General features: G+C 38.4%; 1 protein-coding gene across 1 annotated transcript in view; it reads left to right on the forward strand.

Moving 5' to 3' along the window:
- Positions 1-17,592, forward strand: part of DPP6 (dipeptidyl peptidase like 6) — a 381,910-nt gene that overhangs the window by 330,775 nt on the left and 33,543 nt on the right. The window contains exons 9-15 of the mRNA XM_065744804.1: positions 183-337; positions 1,287-1,384; positions 5,905-6,028; positions 6,565-6,603; positions 13,191-13,298; positions 13,887-13,978; positions 15,470-15,517. Coding sequence (XP_065600876.1) covers positions 183-337; positions 1,287-1,384; positions 5,905-6,028; positions 6,565-6,603; positions 13,191-13,298; positions 13,887-13,978; positions 15,470-15,517 — 664 coding nt within the window. The remainder of the gene's footprint in view (positions 1-182; positions 338-1,286; positions 1,385-5,904; positions 6,029-6,564; positions 6,604-13,190; positions 13,299-13,886; positions 13,979-15,469; positions 15,518-17,592) is intronic.

Genomic DNA, 17,592 nt, shown 5'->3' on the forward strand with positions numbered 1-17,592 from the left:
ATTTTTAATTGATATTCCTGTGACATTCTCCCCGTGCTGTGATTAGACTGGGATTTTCGTATCTACACTGTTTTCATTTATTGCTAACTAGCAATTTACATCTAATAGTTGTTTTGTTGTTGTTGTTTTTTCTCTCTCTCTCCCTCTTTTTGTTTTTTTGTTTTGTTTTTTTTTTTAATTAGAGGAGATCTTGAAGACTCATATTGCTCATTGGTGGTCTCCTGATGGCACCAGGTTAGCATATGCAACAATTAATGCTTCCAGAGTCCCCACCATGGAGATCCCAGTGTACACTGGCAGCCTGTACCCTACTGTTAAAACATACCATTACCCAAAGGTAAGGAAAATTAAAACAAACAGTTCTGTTGTTCTGTTAAAAACATACAAACAAACAGCAAATTCATATTGTTTTTATTTTTTTCTTGGTAGGCTCAGATAGGAGACGGTATAATTGGGCATGTTTGTAAGCAGTGAAAATAAGAAGATCTAAGGAAAAATCAGCTGCTCCCCAGTGAATGGTCTTCATTTTTCTTTAGCAATATTATTAAAATTGCATTTTTCCAATCCAAGTATTAGTAATTCCAAATATAATGAAAATAAAATGTTTCAGTTCTTGCTTTGTGCCTCTAGTTGTGCTTCTGTTCTAGACAGGAGTTGACAGTATCTAAAATCTTACAACAATCCATAAAACATTTGGGTTTTTGGCATTTTTAAGAAAAGAAACAAGAAGGGAAATTTAGTGTTCCAATTTCTCTACAGTTTCCAGGATATGTACTCTGCAGCAATGTTGTTTCTTCTGTCATTTCTTGCTTATGTACTGAGTTCCTCAGAACTCACAGATTGGTCCAAACTGAACCGTAATCAAACAGAAGAGATACATATATGCAGGTTTTATAGAAAGTAACTGACTCAGTAGGTTTCCTACAGTAAAAGAATGAATCCAGATATTACTACATTTACCATTATCCTGATACACTCTTCTATCAAAAAAATATTCATAATAATAAAGGAATTATTTCTAGTCAGCAAGTAAAGCAACATCTTCTACCAAGGTTAGAGGTGTCCTATGTAGAATTTCGCTTTGATTCTGCCTACTGAGCTTTCCACACCTCTGTGATAAACCACCTTACATATGCTTTCCCTATGAATGACTGTGGCCCCCTTCCATAATCTCACACAAGGAGAGCACATTTTACAATTCATGGGCACATCATAAATCAAAAACATTCCCTGTTCTATGATATAGTAATTATTTGATTTTTATTTCATTTTATTTTGAAATCCAGGCTGGAATGGAAAATCCAACTATTTCTTTGCATGTGATTGGTCTGAACGGCCCTACTCACGATCTGGAAATGACACCCCCAGATGATCAGAGAATGAGGTGGGTGCTTTCTCGTACTAGCATGCCCAATCTGGTTCTGTTTGGGCTTTATATCAGACTTTCACTTTTTTGAGGTTAGTCTACAGGTACTTTTTTGCCACTACTGACAAGTTTCACTTTGGATAAATCTAGTTAAAAGAATTCTATATTTTTTTTCTTCCTTGTGTTTTTATTGAGCACTGTTCATTTTTTACACAAAATCCCCATGACCCAGTCTAACTTCACAGTAGGCTTATTTTTAGAGCACTGAGCAGAATGCTGTGAAATCCGTAACAACATTTCATTTCCCATCTAGGCATTGGCATTTGAATAGAGATAGTTGTCTGTGTACTGTATGGGACATCGTGAAGCAGAAACAAGGCAGATCTCTAATACTGCAAACTTGAGTGCTCTGCTTTGTGAGTCAAGCATAGGAATTAAATCAGAAGGGCTTTCTGCATACACATTGCCCTGTCTTCATTAAAAATATAGAAAGGAAAGCATTTTGCTGCTTTTAGGGTAAGTATATTTGAGAAGTTGGCCTGCAGTTCAGCCAAGCACTTAGCCACCCATTTCTATTTAAGCAAGTGCTCCAGTCTGTTTTCATTCAGCAAGAGCTGAAAATTTGGCTTGGACTTCAGCCTATGACCAAAGCTGGTGCTACATTTATAGGCCTCTGAGTACTTGAAGGGTGCATCACAATGCTCCAGCCTGTCCTTGGGAGAGAAACAGCTTTAGTCAGTGCCTGGCACACCTCCCTGCAAAGCCTGGGGATTAGAGTCTGGATTTCAGCAGCTTTGCTGTATGCTTGAAATAGCTTTACAGCACGACATCCTGCAAAAGAATTCTGCTTCTGCATTCTGCTTCTACATCTAGTACCTACAGTGACCCCTCCACCCAGCATCACGATGCTTTCTGTGCATGTCAGATGTGATGCAACAAGGTTTTCATTCCCAGCACATCACTTTCTCAAGTAGCAGCATCCGATCACACTTCACCTTTCTTGGCTGATTGCTAAATTAGGCTGCTGCACAGGCGTCCCAGTTCCAACAGACATACAGGTGTAGCACTGAGATAATGGAACAGGCCAGCTGTGATGGCAGGGAAAGGTGCTAGTGTGATCTCCATTATGCATGATCATAGAGTCATTAAGTTTGGAAAAGACCACTAAGATCATCTAGTCCAATCATCAGCCCACCTCCCCACTCCTACTGACCATGTCCCTCAGTACCATATCTCCACACCTCCAGGGGTGGTAACTCTGCCTCACTACTCTTTCTGAGAATGAATTTTTCCTAATACCCAACCTGAACCACCCCTGGTGCAATTTAAGGCCATTACCTGTAGTCCTATACATGATGAATACAGATAGTCTGTGCCTGGTTGTTGTGCATGTGCTGTGTAGTCATCTGATGAAAGGATGCTAAACCGCTGTAATCACTTACAGTGGAAGTTACCTTTCTTCCTATTAAGAAAATTAATGTCAGCCTCAGAACAAGTTTTCACTGAATCACTCTGAAAGTCTCCAATTCATATCCAGTTATGCAACAGCAGATATATGACCCATGAACAAACCAAATGAGCTGTGTTTGCCTTCCAAACCAACTGCTTCAGGTCTGCAGGCTGCAAGCCCAGCTCACAGTACCCACAGCATCAGCAGCTCCTGGACAACATCTGTTCAGAGAACATTCAAAAATGTTTTAATTATAGTAATAAGTTGAGACTGCAGGCACCACATGTTGCTAATAAATTTGTGCTATGTGACTACGGGTGGCTGTAATTCATTGGGTTTCAATCAATATTGTAAAATGATGCAAAATATGTCATAATTAATCAGCATTTTTAAATTTCATCAAACACACGATGATTTTCATCCCTGGAGCATATTATTAGTGCTGCTGGAGCAAGAGGAGTGCATTTTCATTACGCCTAAGTTTTCCAAAATGAGAGGATTAATGTGATAATATTTCATGAAAAGACACAAGGGGTGCACTGTACAGACAGTTACAGAAAAGAGTATAGAAAATGTAGGGAAAACTGATGATAATAAGGATCTAGAGCATTTCAGTGTGCCCAACTTGTTCACAAGGATGACACATGGACAGAGCAGTGAGTCCTGGTGTTCTTTGTATCTGGAGCAAAGTGTTTTGGTACAATCAGTACAAGTGAAAATAAAGGGGAGATATTTCATTTGTTTTGTTTTAGAGTTAAAGGAAGATTTTCCACGGAGTTGAAACATTTGTCAGAAAAAAAAAAAAAAAAAAAGTTGATGATAGGAAGTGCATTTGGAAGCAATAGAATATGGTTTCAAAATCTCTTTCCTCCTAAAAATCTTCCATTCTGAGCATTTTTACCAAATTTTCTGCAGTTCCATGCTTTGCTTCATTTGCTTGAGAAGAAGAAAGTGAATGAAAGGGGAAGAATGAGTGGATTTCAGAATTAAAATAAAATAAAATAAAATAAAATAAAATAAAATAAAATAAAATAAAATAAAATAAAATAAAATAATTTAAAGGTTTAGTATTTAATGTCTGAATGGCATTTTAATTTTGATGAGAAGCATTGGACCCATAAGAGTGAACTGCTACGTCAGCAGGTGATGGGAGCCAGACTGCAGACCAGTATATTTCTTGCAGCACATGGGCATCTCAGATGGCAAATGAAGCACTCCCCTGAGTGCAGAAGTCATAAGAAATACGTTCTCCTTCCCTCAGCTCCTATAAAATCCATACTGGGTCAGACAGTGCTTGGGAAATACCCCACTCCCCTCCATTGGCTGCTCAACCAGAGCAGCTATCAGAGTGCAGGTGTTTACAATTAGCTGAGATGAATCACACCTTACTGTCTCATTTTCCTCTGCAAAATGGGAGACATAAAATTTAGTTGTCTTACAGAAGAAGTGTAAGGAGAAGTAAATTAAAGACTCTGAGACTAGAATAATAAGTACTCTACAGGTACGTGCCACTGTCTGCTTGCTGGATGTCTGTAGGCTTCACGGAGGCTACAGTTAGAAATTGGGTCTCCATGCCCATCTCCAGGGTTGTAGGGAAGATAAATATAAGACTTAAAATAATAATTAAAAGTTCCTGAGCAAGAACTACATCTCCTGTGTTCCAGCAATGACAAAGATGTGGAAATTTAGTATATGTCTTTCAAACTTTAAATTGGATTTATGGAAAAAAACACTTCAACTCACAATATGTACAGAATTCACCTTCCTTTTCAGGGTGACTGAATCTGCTCAGTTCATTGTGAAGAGGATGAAGAGGTGGTTTTACCGTTTAATTTTGCTTCAGTATCTTTTTTCCTTCTTAGGGCTTATGCTCTTGCTGATAGAGCGTAAAATTACAATTTTATTTCAAGCACTGAATTTTCGGACTGCTGTTTTCTCACCTGGAAGTATCCTTCCTCCCAGTGTGGTGGATGCTGTTGATGAGGCCTTGTGTTATTTATCCCCAGCCAAATTCAGGCACCAAATGTTACAGAAAACTACAAAATCAATTCTCAACTAGTTATTTTGCTAGAGAAGCGTGTCGTTGTTGCTTTTGCCCTTTTTCTTTAGTATATGCAGGAGTGCTTGCCAGAACACAGAGTACTCTCCAGTGACACAGCACATTAATTCCAAAGGGAGCAACAATTCCTTATACATATTTTATAGCAAACAAATGAACTAATAAATTTTTATAGACTGTGTGCTGTGAGAAGTTGTATTGTAATTTAAGGGTGTCTTTGGCCCGCACAGCCCGTTGGTGTATTCAAGCACTATGAGCTCCATCAGCCCAGCAAGAGCCTTACCCTGAGAATGGAATAGTGCAGAGGTGGACATCTGTGAGCACCTCTTGGAAGGTGACCATCAGGATATTTATTTGTGATCCTGGATTTTCAAGCCCAGTCCAGCCTAAGTGGTTACATTAGTCAGTATTGCACATTGCTCAATTTTGCCATGTTTTCTTGGGCAAGATAGTGTTTATAAGTAGTGATTTGCTGTGGATGTTACTAGAACCTGAGTGTGTCCAACAATAAAGAATGGTGTAGGGAGTGTGGGATGACATTTTTGACGATGTAAAAAGTCACATCTCTACTGACTTCTTTTTGGCAACTAGTTGTTACTGTTCTGCAGATATCCAGCCCCTCTCTAAACTATGTCCTTCCTGCTCTTGTCTTTCTGATGCAACACATCTGAATGTTATCAGTCACATTCAGAGATCCTTTACTCTCCGTAAGCATAAAGAACCCAACTGTTGGCACTGATGAGTTTGAGTCAGTCAGTTGTCTGCTCAGAATGAAAATTGTTTGCAATTTCTTTTCCACCAGTGCATAAATTTGTAGCTCCAGGCATTTCAGTCCTTGGAAAACTGAATACCTTGAAAGGTTCTTTATCTCTACCCGTGGGTCTTTGAAAACAACTTTCAGAAGTGGCAGATAAAACACCTGCACAGCCTTAAAAATGTCATCGTTAGGGATTGAAATCCATACATAAGGAAGCCCAGAGACATCAAAATGCACTGTTTTAATAACCAGAAACACCTCTGTGCTTTCAGGGACTATTATGTCACCATGGTGAAGTGGGCTACCAGCACCAAGGTGGCAGTGAACTGGCTGAACAGGGCCCAGAACTTCTCCATCCTGACGCTGTGTGACGCAACCACGGGTGTCTGCACCAAGGTAGGGAGAAGAGCCAGGAGGTCCTTGGCCACCTACACCTGAGGAGAAGGTGTTCCAGCTGTCTCACCTGGGGACATGTCCACTGGTGCATGTTTATTTAGGTAGACAGAATATAAACCATGTTATTAGTATGTTATAAATTATGTAATTAATTCCAGTTAATTAATACCTCCAGAAGATATACTAATATAAATGTATGCATAACTATTAGCATCTTTCTCATAACTATTAGCATCTTTTCTTAAAAGATACCATCTTTTAAACCAACATGGAAATTTCTCTAGTAGGAAGGAGAGAGAGATGCAATCAAGCAAATCTATCTCTATGCTATACATATGCTCTGCATAGAGCACAGTACAGATTATTTTCTTAACAACCTTTGTTTCAACCTTTATTACTAACAAATTGTATTTCTTCAGGGAATAGTGTGACTTGTGTATTTTGTTCTTCTGCACAACATTTCAGATTCAGTCCAACTACACTTTGTACTGATAAACTTGCCAGGAATGTTATTTAATGGTCTCGTTTCATTTTAGAAACATGAAGATGAAAGTGAAGGTTGGCTGCACAGACAGGTAATAGTGATCTTCTCTTTGTGGTCAAACTTTTGGCCAGTTTATTTTTTTTTTTCTACCAAGGTGAAAAACTGATTTCCAGAAATAAGATGGCACGGTTTGTTGTGTTATATAAAACAATTTTCCAATACTAAGAAAGCATGGTGTGCCTGAGGTGTCACCTTCTCTAGTGTGCACAGAATTCTTAGCCTACGATTTACTAGGGTTTAAGAGACAAAAATCTGATGTTGATGGTAATTCACCTATTCATGGAGCAACCTCAGAGGTAGTTCTTCAAATCCTGCTCTGAGAGTGATGATTATTTGAAGCACTGTGGTGGTTGCTTTCTGGTCTTCTAGATTGGAAAGAGGTCTGCTGTTGAAAACAGTACTTTTAATTAAAAGGGCCTATGTCCATTTACAGTCAAAATCACGCAGATAGAATTTTAGGTCACTTAAGCTAAATGTGGCAAAATTATCTATTAGTCTACAGCTGTTATCACAGAATCACAGAACTGTAGGGGTTGGAATCAGATATAAGGTAAAAAAATGAATTAAATTGTCCATGGGGCAGCTGAAACACGGCAGGCTTACATGAATCCTAGAATGAGGAAAAACTGTCTGGTTTTCAACAAACATTCATTTCACATAATTCGTCTGATGCTCTCACTTTTATGTTGAACTACTGCTTTGTTAACTATGTGCTGCCATCCTCCAAATGAAATAAAACTTAGACAAAAATTAATCCCTATAAATTCACTAGGTATACTAGGCATATACATATATAGTGAGTTTAAAACTCCAAAGGATTTTTTATTTAGGAAATTTTCCTTTTTTCTTTTCAGAGAAGATTTTTTTTTTCTTAAAACCTGCTTGTATAAAACCTGTAGATTTTCAGCATGTAAATCTCCAGAAGATCATTTATAACATTTCCCCAGCTGGCAGTTTATGAAGGGATCTCAGATTTGATTAAGCTGTTCTTTAGAGAGAAGCTGCTGATATGAACTCAGCCACAGCAACGAACTGTTTTTCATGGAATATGTGAATGCTTGACAAGGAGGAGCATGTCACATAAAGAACTCGCACTATATTTTCAGATTTAAAGTATATCCCATTTTTGTAGCAGCTTGCTCTAAGGGTTCAAGAACTTATAGAAAAGGCAATACATCAGTTCAAAGCAAGAGCAATGTTTTCCTCTGTTCCAGTGGCTGTCCTCCAGCATTGGTCTATGTCTGATCCAGATTAAAATTGATTTTACAGAGGAAATAGATTTTGTGCTCCAAGCGATTCAAGTAATCTTTTGCAGTATTCAGGAATAGAGTGAAAATGCTGCCAAAGTATTCTCTGTGTTTACAATACCTGTGTTAGCTTAAATAAATAACAAAGTCTTCAAAGGCAAGTCATAAAATAAATGAATTGACCGTATTTTGTGTTTGTTTGTTTTTTAATTAAAAAGATGTATTTCAAAGAGTTATTTATTTTATAAATCTGAGAAGAATTTTAATCTTTTCCTTGCTATTTATTGGGACCTCCGTTGTCCTGAAACCTACAGCAGTATATTAGAAGTACTTATGTTTTACACTGCTGTGCTTCTTTAGTCATTTACCTTTTAAGCAGATAAGCATTAAAAGATGATGTTTTGTCCTGAATAACCATTAAATGAATTGCCAGTTTCTAACCAACCTGTTCCAAGGAATTAGTTTATAGTACTGCAAACATCATATACTTAGTCTGAAGCCAGAAAAGTATGTTTTTTATAAGCAATTTAGTCAAGCATTTTGTGATTGAACTTTGATAGCTTGCTATGGACACTCTTGATATTCTTCAAAAGCTTTTTAGGAGTCTGAAGAAATACAGAGCTTTTTCACCTATATTTCTGGCAACAAAATGACTTGAAATTCTAGTTTTGACTGAATGTATGATTACTTTAATAATTGCATTTTCTCTATTTACCTTTTACTCTACGGCACATTAATCTAAAAAATTGGAAAGTGTTTTTTCATGCCAGGGTGTCATAGTATGAGAATAATGTGAAAATGTCAAACGCTAGTACAATTCTCCCGACCTCTTTAAGAAGATGAATCACACATTTGGCAGCATCTGAAGAAGGCCAGAAGTGTGACTCAGCACAGAAAGATGACTCCTTTGCTGATATATTTCAATATACATATGGGCAAAGGACCCAATTTGGAACTGTAGTCAGAGGTTCTGCCAGCAGTGTGGTCGTATAGTCAATGGACCTCGAGCGTGATTCAGCCCACCCTGAAGAAGACATAAGCATATTCTTTTGGCCAGACCATTTGAGAATTAACCCAAACATAAATCGAAGAATATTGATATTTGTATCATTCCTTAAAATACAGTTTTGCAGCACTCCAGGCACATCATTTAAAAAATGTACAGTAACTTTACCCTTTAAGTTCATCTTCCTAGATCTTCCTAGAATAGAAGCAAACTTCACAGTTGGCTGGCAGAGGGAAAAACAGTGAAATAACAGAAGATACCAAAAACGAGCATGAGTAAATCTCCAAGGATAACATAGTTGACTTTTTGTCAGCTGTCTGAAATACTGGATGTTTTGAGTTAGGGAGCATAACTCATGAACTTTATTTGACTTTATTTTACCGTGATTGTTTGGCAACTCCATGAAATTTAATAATCTATATATGGAAGGTCATAGTAAATGATTCTGTGTTCCATTATGAGCTTCAGTGCATGAATGAATTTTATTCAAGCCCCAAAACTTTGGAGAACTCTGTCCAAAAAGGCCACTAGCAATATTGCTGTCACTGTGTAGCTAAAAAGCAGGATTAATTACTGAAAGTACAATGAGAAATGCACACAGTCTTCTAGAAAATATCTGTAACTCCTCATCAGATGGTAATGCCAAGATTTTCAGACCTTTTTGATGAAAAAGAATGGGTACCCCAAAGATACTTAGGGATTTTGGAAGATTTTGCTGCTTTTATTTATATACCTTCGAGTTCTCCTCTGATCGTAAAAGCCAAACTGACCTTACATACTATTGCTTGGATAAACAAATTCTTTGAAGCAACAATTACAGCTGTAAAAAGTTTTGCTTGTATTTTTGTAAAGAAGCTGTTTCCAGATGGTGATGATGGTCATATAAAGACAATGAGACAGCAAAGGAGAATTTCAGAGCACCTGCTGTAGATAAACTTTACTAGCATTTAAGTTGGATTACTTGTTTAATTGTGAAGGTGACAAGAATAAATGTAACTATAAATCAAGGTGCGATTCCAACTTCACACAAAGATGTGGATTTTGACAGTGATGTCAGTGTAACCAAGAGATTGCCACAGAATGGTTTGGAGACATATAACTTCTGAAAGTGCCTGCGTGGGCTGTCTGGACTCTCCTGAAAACAGTTCCTTTGGGCTGTATTTCCCTTTGCAATCCTCCTATTCCAAGTAGTGTTTGAAGTAATCTCTGTTTGAAGGATTTATGCTCTGTCTAAAGGTAGAGGTGTAGATAACCTCACTTCATTGTTCTTTTACAATTCCCTTGTTTTAATTCTGGCAGCATGGTAGCCTAATAGGCAGAATAAAATGAGGCTCTTTAAAATAAATACAGAGCTCATAGAACCTCACAAATAAGACTGACTTTCAGCATGCAGAACGCTTGTCATGTAACCATTAAGTAACCTGATGTTGCCCTCAAGTCAAAGAATGCAGCCCAGATAGGACCTCGAGGTCTGTAATTGATATCTAAATTCATCTGCTACAGCTAACAGTGCAGATTCTAGTTCTGAATAGAATCTTTGGTGCTTAGATAAGGAGTCCTGATTTGCATCCAGAGGAAGGGAATGATGCCCAGAGGTATGGGTTCTTCTGCTGTCCACTTGGATGACCCTGTTTGGGTGGAAGGTGCCATGGCTTCAGAGATGGCCTTTGGTGTTGTGCACCCATCCTGATTAGCATGGGGCAGCAATGGAAGAGGAAACTCAGCATTGCCCGGAGGCTAAGTGGGAAGTGAAGGAGGCAGATGGTCCCTCAATATACAAAGCAAAAGTAAGACTGTCTCAGGAAGGCCAACAGGCACTTCCAACGGATTTCAGTGAAATCTACCAAAATGCAGTGTGTTAAAAGTGTTCATGCCACACCTCTGTTTATCAGATCACTGACAGTTCAGTGCTGGGATGTTTTTCTGAAAGAATCATTGATTTATAGAATTGCTTGAGTAGGAAGGGACCGCCAAAGGCCTTCTGGTCCAACTCACCTGAAATGAACAGATATCTACAGCTCAGTTTGAATAAGATCAGAATAAGTGCCCACAGAGCAAAAAATAATTAAATCTGGCATCTAGGCAAAGGTGCATCAGTAAGACAAAGTAGGAGACTTCTGAGGAAGGGAAAAGCCATCAGTGCAGCAATTGAAGAGGATTGAGTTATTCAGATTAACTGTTTTCCTTTTTAAAACTTGAGAGTGAACCAGAAAAACTTCTCAAAGAAGAATTTCATCAATGTATGGAAACTTCTTCACAGTGCAGTGACGGAGCACTGGCACAGCTGCACAGAGAGGTGGTGGAGTCTCCTTCTCTGGAGATGTTCAAGACCCACCTGGACACCTACCTGTGCAACCTGGGCTAGGGAGCTGCTTTGGCAGGGGGGTTGGACTCGATGATCTCTGGAGGTCCCTTCCAACCCCTACACTTCTGTGATTGTTCACAATCAATAACACACAGCAGACCAAAATTTAAGCCAGATTTCAAAGAGTCCAGCCAAAAGCACATTAAACATTGTATTCTAAGGGAGCAGGAAGCAGGGAGGATATTGCATAGAGAAACACAGATGGACCAGCTGGGAAATGCTTCCTGCGCAACTGCAGAGTGGTGTTGTTTGACTCACACAAATCACATCAACTGCAGCTGAAGACGAGCTCAATTCCAGATGCTCAGTGTTGCTCATTATGGTACATTATGGTGGCCCCTGCTTGCCATCCATGATAAGTCACCATCTCTGTCACAACCTTAAACAAGGCTTTGTCTGCACTAATGAGTTGTCTTTTCAACAGGAACATACAAACAGCTGTCCCATAGCATTAGGCGAGTGATAAAGCCTGATGAAGTGATGAAGTCTAACCAAACCTCAGACAAATTTGCACAAAGCCTGCTCTCACTGGCAAAAACATGTTGCTGGAATATATAATGCAGAAGGCACAGCCAGAGAGACTTAGAGTGAACTCTGACATTTACCTCTGTTCTGGTGGAACAGTAGATTTGCCCATGCTGTCTTTCAGGGAGTTTTCTTCTGTCATTCTAGACATTTGGAAGTAATGTTATTTCATATTTCACGTTTCGGTACAATGTCAGAAACAAATGACACCATTATTTCATTCAGCGAGCTGTAGATGGGAATATTTTAAAATATACTGAAAACCTTAGTGGGAGAAAATCAGAAAAGCAAGCAGTTAGAATTTCAAGCAGAGTTGGTAAAACCAAGAAATAGTGGAAAATAATCAGTGAAGAAATGGTAGCAAATGAAAACACAGTAAAAACTTTATGAGAAAGAAAAATACTTATTTTTTGCTGTGTACGTTTGCATCAGCTCCAAGTTTTCCTGTGCAGTGAAGTTCTGGTTCAGTGCAGTACCTTGACCTCAGATAAAGCAAGAAGCTGGGATGTTTGGTAAACTTTGGACCCAGACAAGGCTCAACAGCAATTTTCCTGTTGCCACAAAGGAGTCATTGGATCAGTGCAGACAGGGCTCAGCTGATCCCCAGGGCAGCCTGGTGTCATAGGAAAGGTTCAGTAGAGGTTCAGCTCATGTGTTAGTCCCATCTATTTAACGTGCAAAGGAGCTTCAACCAGCTTCCTCAGTACATTGCTACTGTGTCATACCATACGGATTGTCCTTCCTTCCTTTGTAATCTGCTGTTCGACCATCTCCCACAGTGGAGATGTCCCATGTGCCTTGGGGTTCCTGTACTAAAGGAAAACAAAAGACACTTCCAGGAACTGCGCACTTGCCATATTTGTTATTTGAGTTCCTGGCACAGAATCACTTGTATCCCAGACTGAATGTTTCAGACACCCAATAAAAGTCAATCACCACCTTCACCTGGAAACTCTATTGCAAAGAGAGTTTGGCAGGAGTATCCTTCCCCTCAGAAATACTCAAGTGAAATAAATAATTATAAGTGAGCGGGAAAAGGCACAGTTAACTGCTGAAGTATGCTGTTAGTTGTGTTTCCTCGAGGACAGGAATAGATCAGTTCTTCCAGCAGGGTAAACAAGGTTTGACATACTTGTGCCAACAAGCTTCACATCATTTCTAAAGGCTTGATTCCAGCTGCCGTGAGCAGTCAGCTGTATGAGTGAACTTTTGGCTTCGCAATTGGGAGTTGACTTTACACCCAAGAGTCCTTCCTTCCTGCTCAGCACCCTGTCTTCCCCCAGCTGAAAGGTGCCAGCTTCCCAAGATTACAGATCCAATAATTTCCAAAACGTTCTCCAGTTTTCAGTGGGTTTTCTGCTTGCCTCGGGTTGCTATTAAAGGGCACTCTCTACTTCACTCTAAATTAATTTCACAGGGTTTTCCAGCATAGATCAATTTAGTGATAAAACAGTCCTTATTTTTGCTGTTTACAGAATGAAGAGCCTATTTTTTCCAAGGATGGTCGGAAGTTTTTCTTTGTGCGAGCCATTCCCCAGGGAGGACGTGGGAAGTTCTACCATGTTGCCATGTCATCGTCACAGGTGAATGGCTCGCTGCTGCTGCCTTGTGTCTACCTGTAGCAGAAAGCAATAGAAGTATTACTTGTGCTCAGGCCAGGTGGACCATGTTTTGCAAGGATGGAGTGCTGGACTTGTGCATAAAAGAAAGCATTCAGTGATTGGGCATAAAATAATACCAATTTTTGGCTGAGATACTTAGAAAAGTTAACCAACTCTTTTCAACCAGTATCATTGCTTTGCTTTGTTTTGTTTTATATGCCTTCTTAGTGTAAATAAGTAAATCTCCACGCTGCCATAAAGGATTAATCTGGAGCCTGTGGACACGCTAGATTAGAGGAAGGGATATAAAGCTGTTCTATACTGAATTTGTCCTGTTATCTTTAGAAGAGTTATAGTTAAGAAGATTTTGACTCTGCATTATTTCTATAGCTGCCTGTTCTCAGAAATATGGGAAGGGGGGGAGGTGGTGGAAATTGCAGGTGCTTGTTTTTTCTCAAACAGGTAGCAGAGTCTAAAGAGCTCCCTTCATCAGAACAGAAACATGAAGAGGAGCTTTACTTAGATATCTTTTAAGAATAAAGACATCAAATTCTCTTTTATTTTTGGTAGCCCAACAGTAGCAGCGATAACTTACAGTCTATCACATCTGGCGATTGGGATGTGACAAAGATATTGGCCTATGATGAAAAGAGGCATAAAATGTAAGTAAATTTTGGTGTGACAAATCAGTCATCCCCTGCTTAGCACTGGGCTCTTGGCTTAGTTACAGTGAAATGTGTGTGTCTGAAATGTCTGAGCACAGGAGATGGAGATAAGACAGCAGCCTCTGTTTGTCTCTCTTTTGGTTTTATCTCCTGCACCATTGCATAGAGTTTGTCTTAGATTTATTTTCTCTGTCCACTTCAAACCTTTCTTTCTGTGACTATAAAATGCAAGATAAATTTTTATAAAGGAGTGAGTGATTTCTCCTACAGCAACTTCAGATGCTAAGCTCTGAACAAAGAAAGGCAATTTTTATTGACCTCCTACACAATTTTAGAAATTGTCCTTTGCTGACCTCCAGACATATCAGTGCATTATAGAATTAGTGTTTAGTTAGAATACACACACAAAAAACTTGTCTTTTATGCTTGTCAAATAAATTCTGTATTATTTTCTTTTTAAAACAGATTAGACAGATTTTCTGAAAATACGTGGAAAGAAAATATTTGAAAGCTTTTCTGGAATCAAATGCCATATAGAATCCTTTGCACACAAAGTCTTAGATACAAGATTGAATTCTTGGTTTCTTAAGGTCATTGAAATGTCTGAATAAAGTCTCTGTAATATGATGAACTTTGAATGATCATTAAGAACACAGCATAAGGGTCCTTCAGGGTGTTGGATGCCCACAATTATTAGTAGCTTCAATATGAAAAAAGTGTCATTAGTACTTGGTAGAGCTGAGTAGCAGATTAGCAGCAAAGCTCTTATTTGTTTTTTCACTGTCCACTCAAGTGGAAAATGCTATGTACAGTTTATACGATCAAAATGGACATCAAGGCAAGTGCAGCATATTGGAAAAAGATCAGCAGGGCTGAATGTCTTCCCCACATGGGTGCTATGTTTGCTCCTGAGAACTTTCAGTATTCACATGGAGTGTATCTGAGGCATCATTCTGGACCCCCCATGTTGGCTATCAGCAGCAACATCAGCATATTCAAAGTATAGAGAAACTGCCTCACTGTCACTGCAGAACAGAGTGTTCAGTGTTTAACCAGAGAAGGCATTGTCTACAATCTTAACACAAAAAAATTGGGCAGTGAAGCTTTCTTCATTTATACTCTGTCCTTCCTGAAAGTTCAATTCCATTTTTCAAAGAGGACATTTCAATGTGTTTTGCATCAGATCCTGGTTAGCTCACTGAGAAAGAGTAAAAATAAAGTAAAATCTGGTTTTAGAATATACGAAAATTTGCCCAAAGGTAATTCTGCACCATAGACATTGATGAGAAAATGGAAAGGTTGTTACTTTTGTCACTTGATCCTTTTTTGATTGACTGGCATTGATAGTCCTTGTCCCAGACTTCCCATTTGCATGATCAGTCAAATGACTGTGAATGAAGATGTTGTTGTATATGATACTCATAAACATCCTCCTAATAATTCAAACCTCTATCTTTGTTGTTGTTGTTGTTTTTCTTTGCTTTTAAGTTATTTCCACAGCACGGAAGATTTGCCAAGAAGACGGCATTTATACAGGTCTGTAGTTTGTTAACTTCACATATAGAATCCCTCATTTTTAATATCTTGCATGAATCATTGCATAAGAGACTGCAGTAGAAACCATCACTTATCTGATTGTCTTTACTGGCGTCGCAGCACCTCACAATTTATCACTGGAACAAAGCAGCATAACGGTAGTGAGCAGAATGACAGACATTTGGAAATGTCTAAAATCAAGCAATTTTCTCATTTTCTTGGAAATTTAAAATGAGTCTGAAGATTGATAACCTGTCGTAAAATTTTCCAACAAAACTGCTTAACGCTTGAAGGGATTCAGAATTGCATAAACCACTGTTTCTGTTCTTCCAGACTGCAGTTTTCATTCAGGAAACTGAAAAGAAAAAGCAAAACACTATGTTTACAGATCCTTTTGTTTGTTTGTTTGTTTTTTGTTTTTGTTTCTTTTTGCAATTCCATATGATTTTATTGTCCTGAAGTAACAGTACAATGAGGAAAAGGTTGGTTTATGGGCAGCTATACGTTGTGTAGCTACAAAGAAGTATTTGCAGGAATACATTATAAAAGAGAGGAAAATCAAGTTCAAATTATAACCATTTGGGAATCATTATTTTCTTTTATATTTCTTCTCAGTGTTTGTAATGAAGGGCAGAGCTGACGATATCATCATTTGATAAGGGTCTCTCAGTACATTCGCCCTTTCTAATATGATTTCATACCTTTTATTTTTCCTCTATGTGAAAGAGACTAGAGCAAACTATGTTATCTACAATTCAATCATGTTTTCCTTCTACAAGCCCTATGCCTGTTTGCTGCATTCCATGCTTTTCTGAGAGAAGTTCAGCTCAGTGTTTATTTTCTTAAAGAAAAAGAAGTAAAGCAAAAAAAAAAAAAAAAAAAGCCATATCAACTGTTAATTTCTCATGAAAGATTCAAGGTGAAGTCAGCTGAGTCCAGGTACTAATGCTCAAGAACCTCCCTAACCTTATTTCTCCACATTGGTAATAAGGAAAGAGATGCCCAAAATGTGAACATTCTCAACCCTACATCGATTACCCAGTGACATTGGCTTTGCTTTAGGCATTTGATTTCCTCTGCTAGGTAGTTTGATTCTTTCTCATCCTTGTCCGAGGAACTCAGCTCAGAAGCATCCTTGGCCTATGTTCATCAGCAGAACTCCACTGGAGATACAGCAGCTTGTGTCAAATGAAGATCGTGTTTTGTTGGGGTTTTTTTGTTCCCTTTTTTGGATGTGATTTAATAGATTGTAAGCAGAATGACTTGAAAGTCAGAAACATTATCTCAGCCTAAAGAAGGTCCCCAGAGCTTCTAAGTTTAGTCTTTGGTGCCCCTTAACAAGTTGTCAGCTTCCTCTCTTTCTACCTTGAAATGGCAGAAAAGCCAGTCACCTGCCTCAAAGGAATACTGGAAAGATATATTAATGAGCATTCTTGAAACACTGTGAGGTTGCAAAATGTCATACCAGTGCAAGATTTTAATAATATTTTCTAATGATCTGTAATTTGTTCTTCAACTGACAGTAGGCTCCAACAAAATCTTTATGAGCATATGGACTGGCCACGTTACCTTTGGCAAAAACAAACCCCTAGTGCAGTCTTCTCTTTCAACTTGGACATTATAACAACTATTTAAATTCCTGAAAATAGCTTTATCCCCAAAGGCAGCTGCTAGCAAATCAAACCACTGAGGCAACTAGTAAGAAACTTTAAAGAAAGCAGTTTCAGGTCTTTATTGCCTGCTATAATATGAGTTGGTATAAAAACACTACTCCTTTCTTTCATGCTTTCATTGACTAAATTATAGCTTCCCCTTGTGGAATTGCAACTATGATTTTATTTTAAAAACTACATGATCCTGCATACCCACCTGACCTTGCAAAGATTTACATCAGTATCCGTTTATATACTGCCCATTCAAGCAAAAATAAAAAGCCATTACTGCTATTTAAATTCAACCAAATGGAAATGCTTTGTCTCTTGCTAATGTTCGGCACATTATATTTATGTTCTTGTTCTCTAGTAAAGTGAGATTCAAATAATGTTGCTTCCAGATAACATTTGCTCGGTGACCTT

This window comes from Cyrtonyx montezumae, unplaced genomic scaffold (genome assembly GCF_038088225.1).
Source record: "Cyrtonyx montezumae isolate F1298 unplaced genomic scaffold, pur_monq_1.0 scaffold_32, whole genome shotgun sequence".
Classification (NCBI taxonomy): Eukaryota; Metazoa; Chordata; class Aves; order Galliformes; family Odontophoridae; genus Cyrtonyx; species Cyrtonyx montezumae.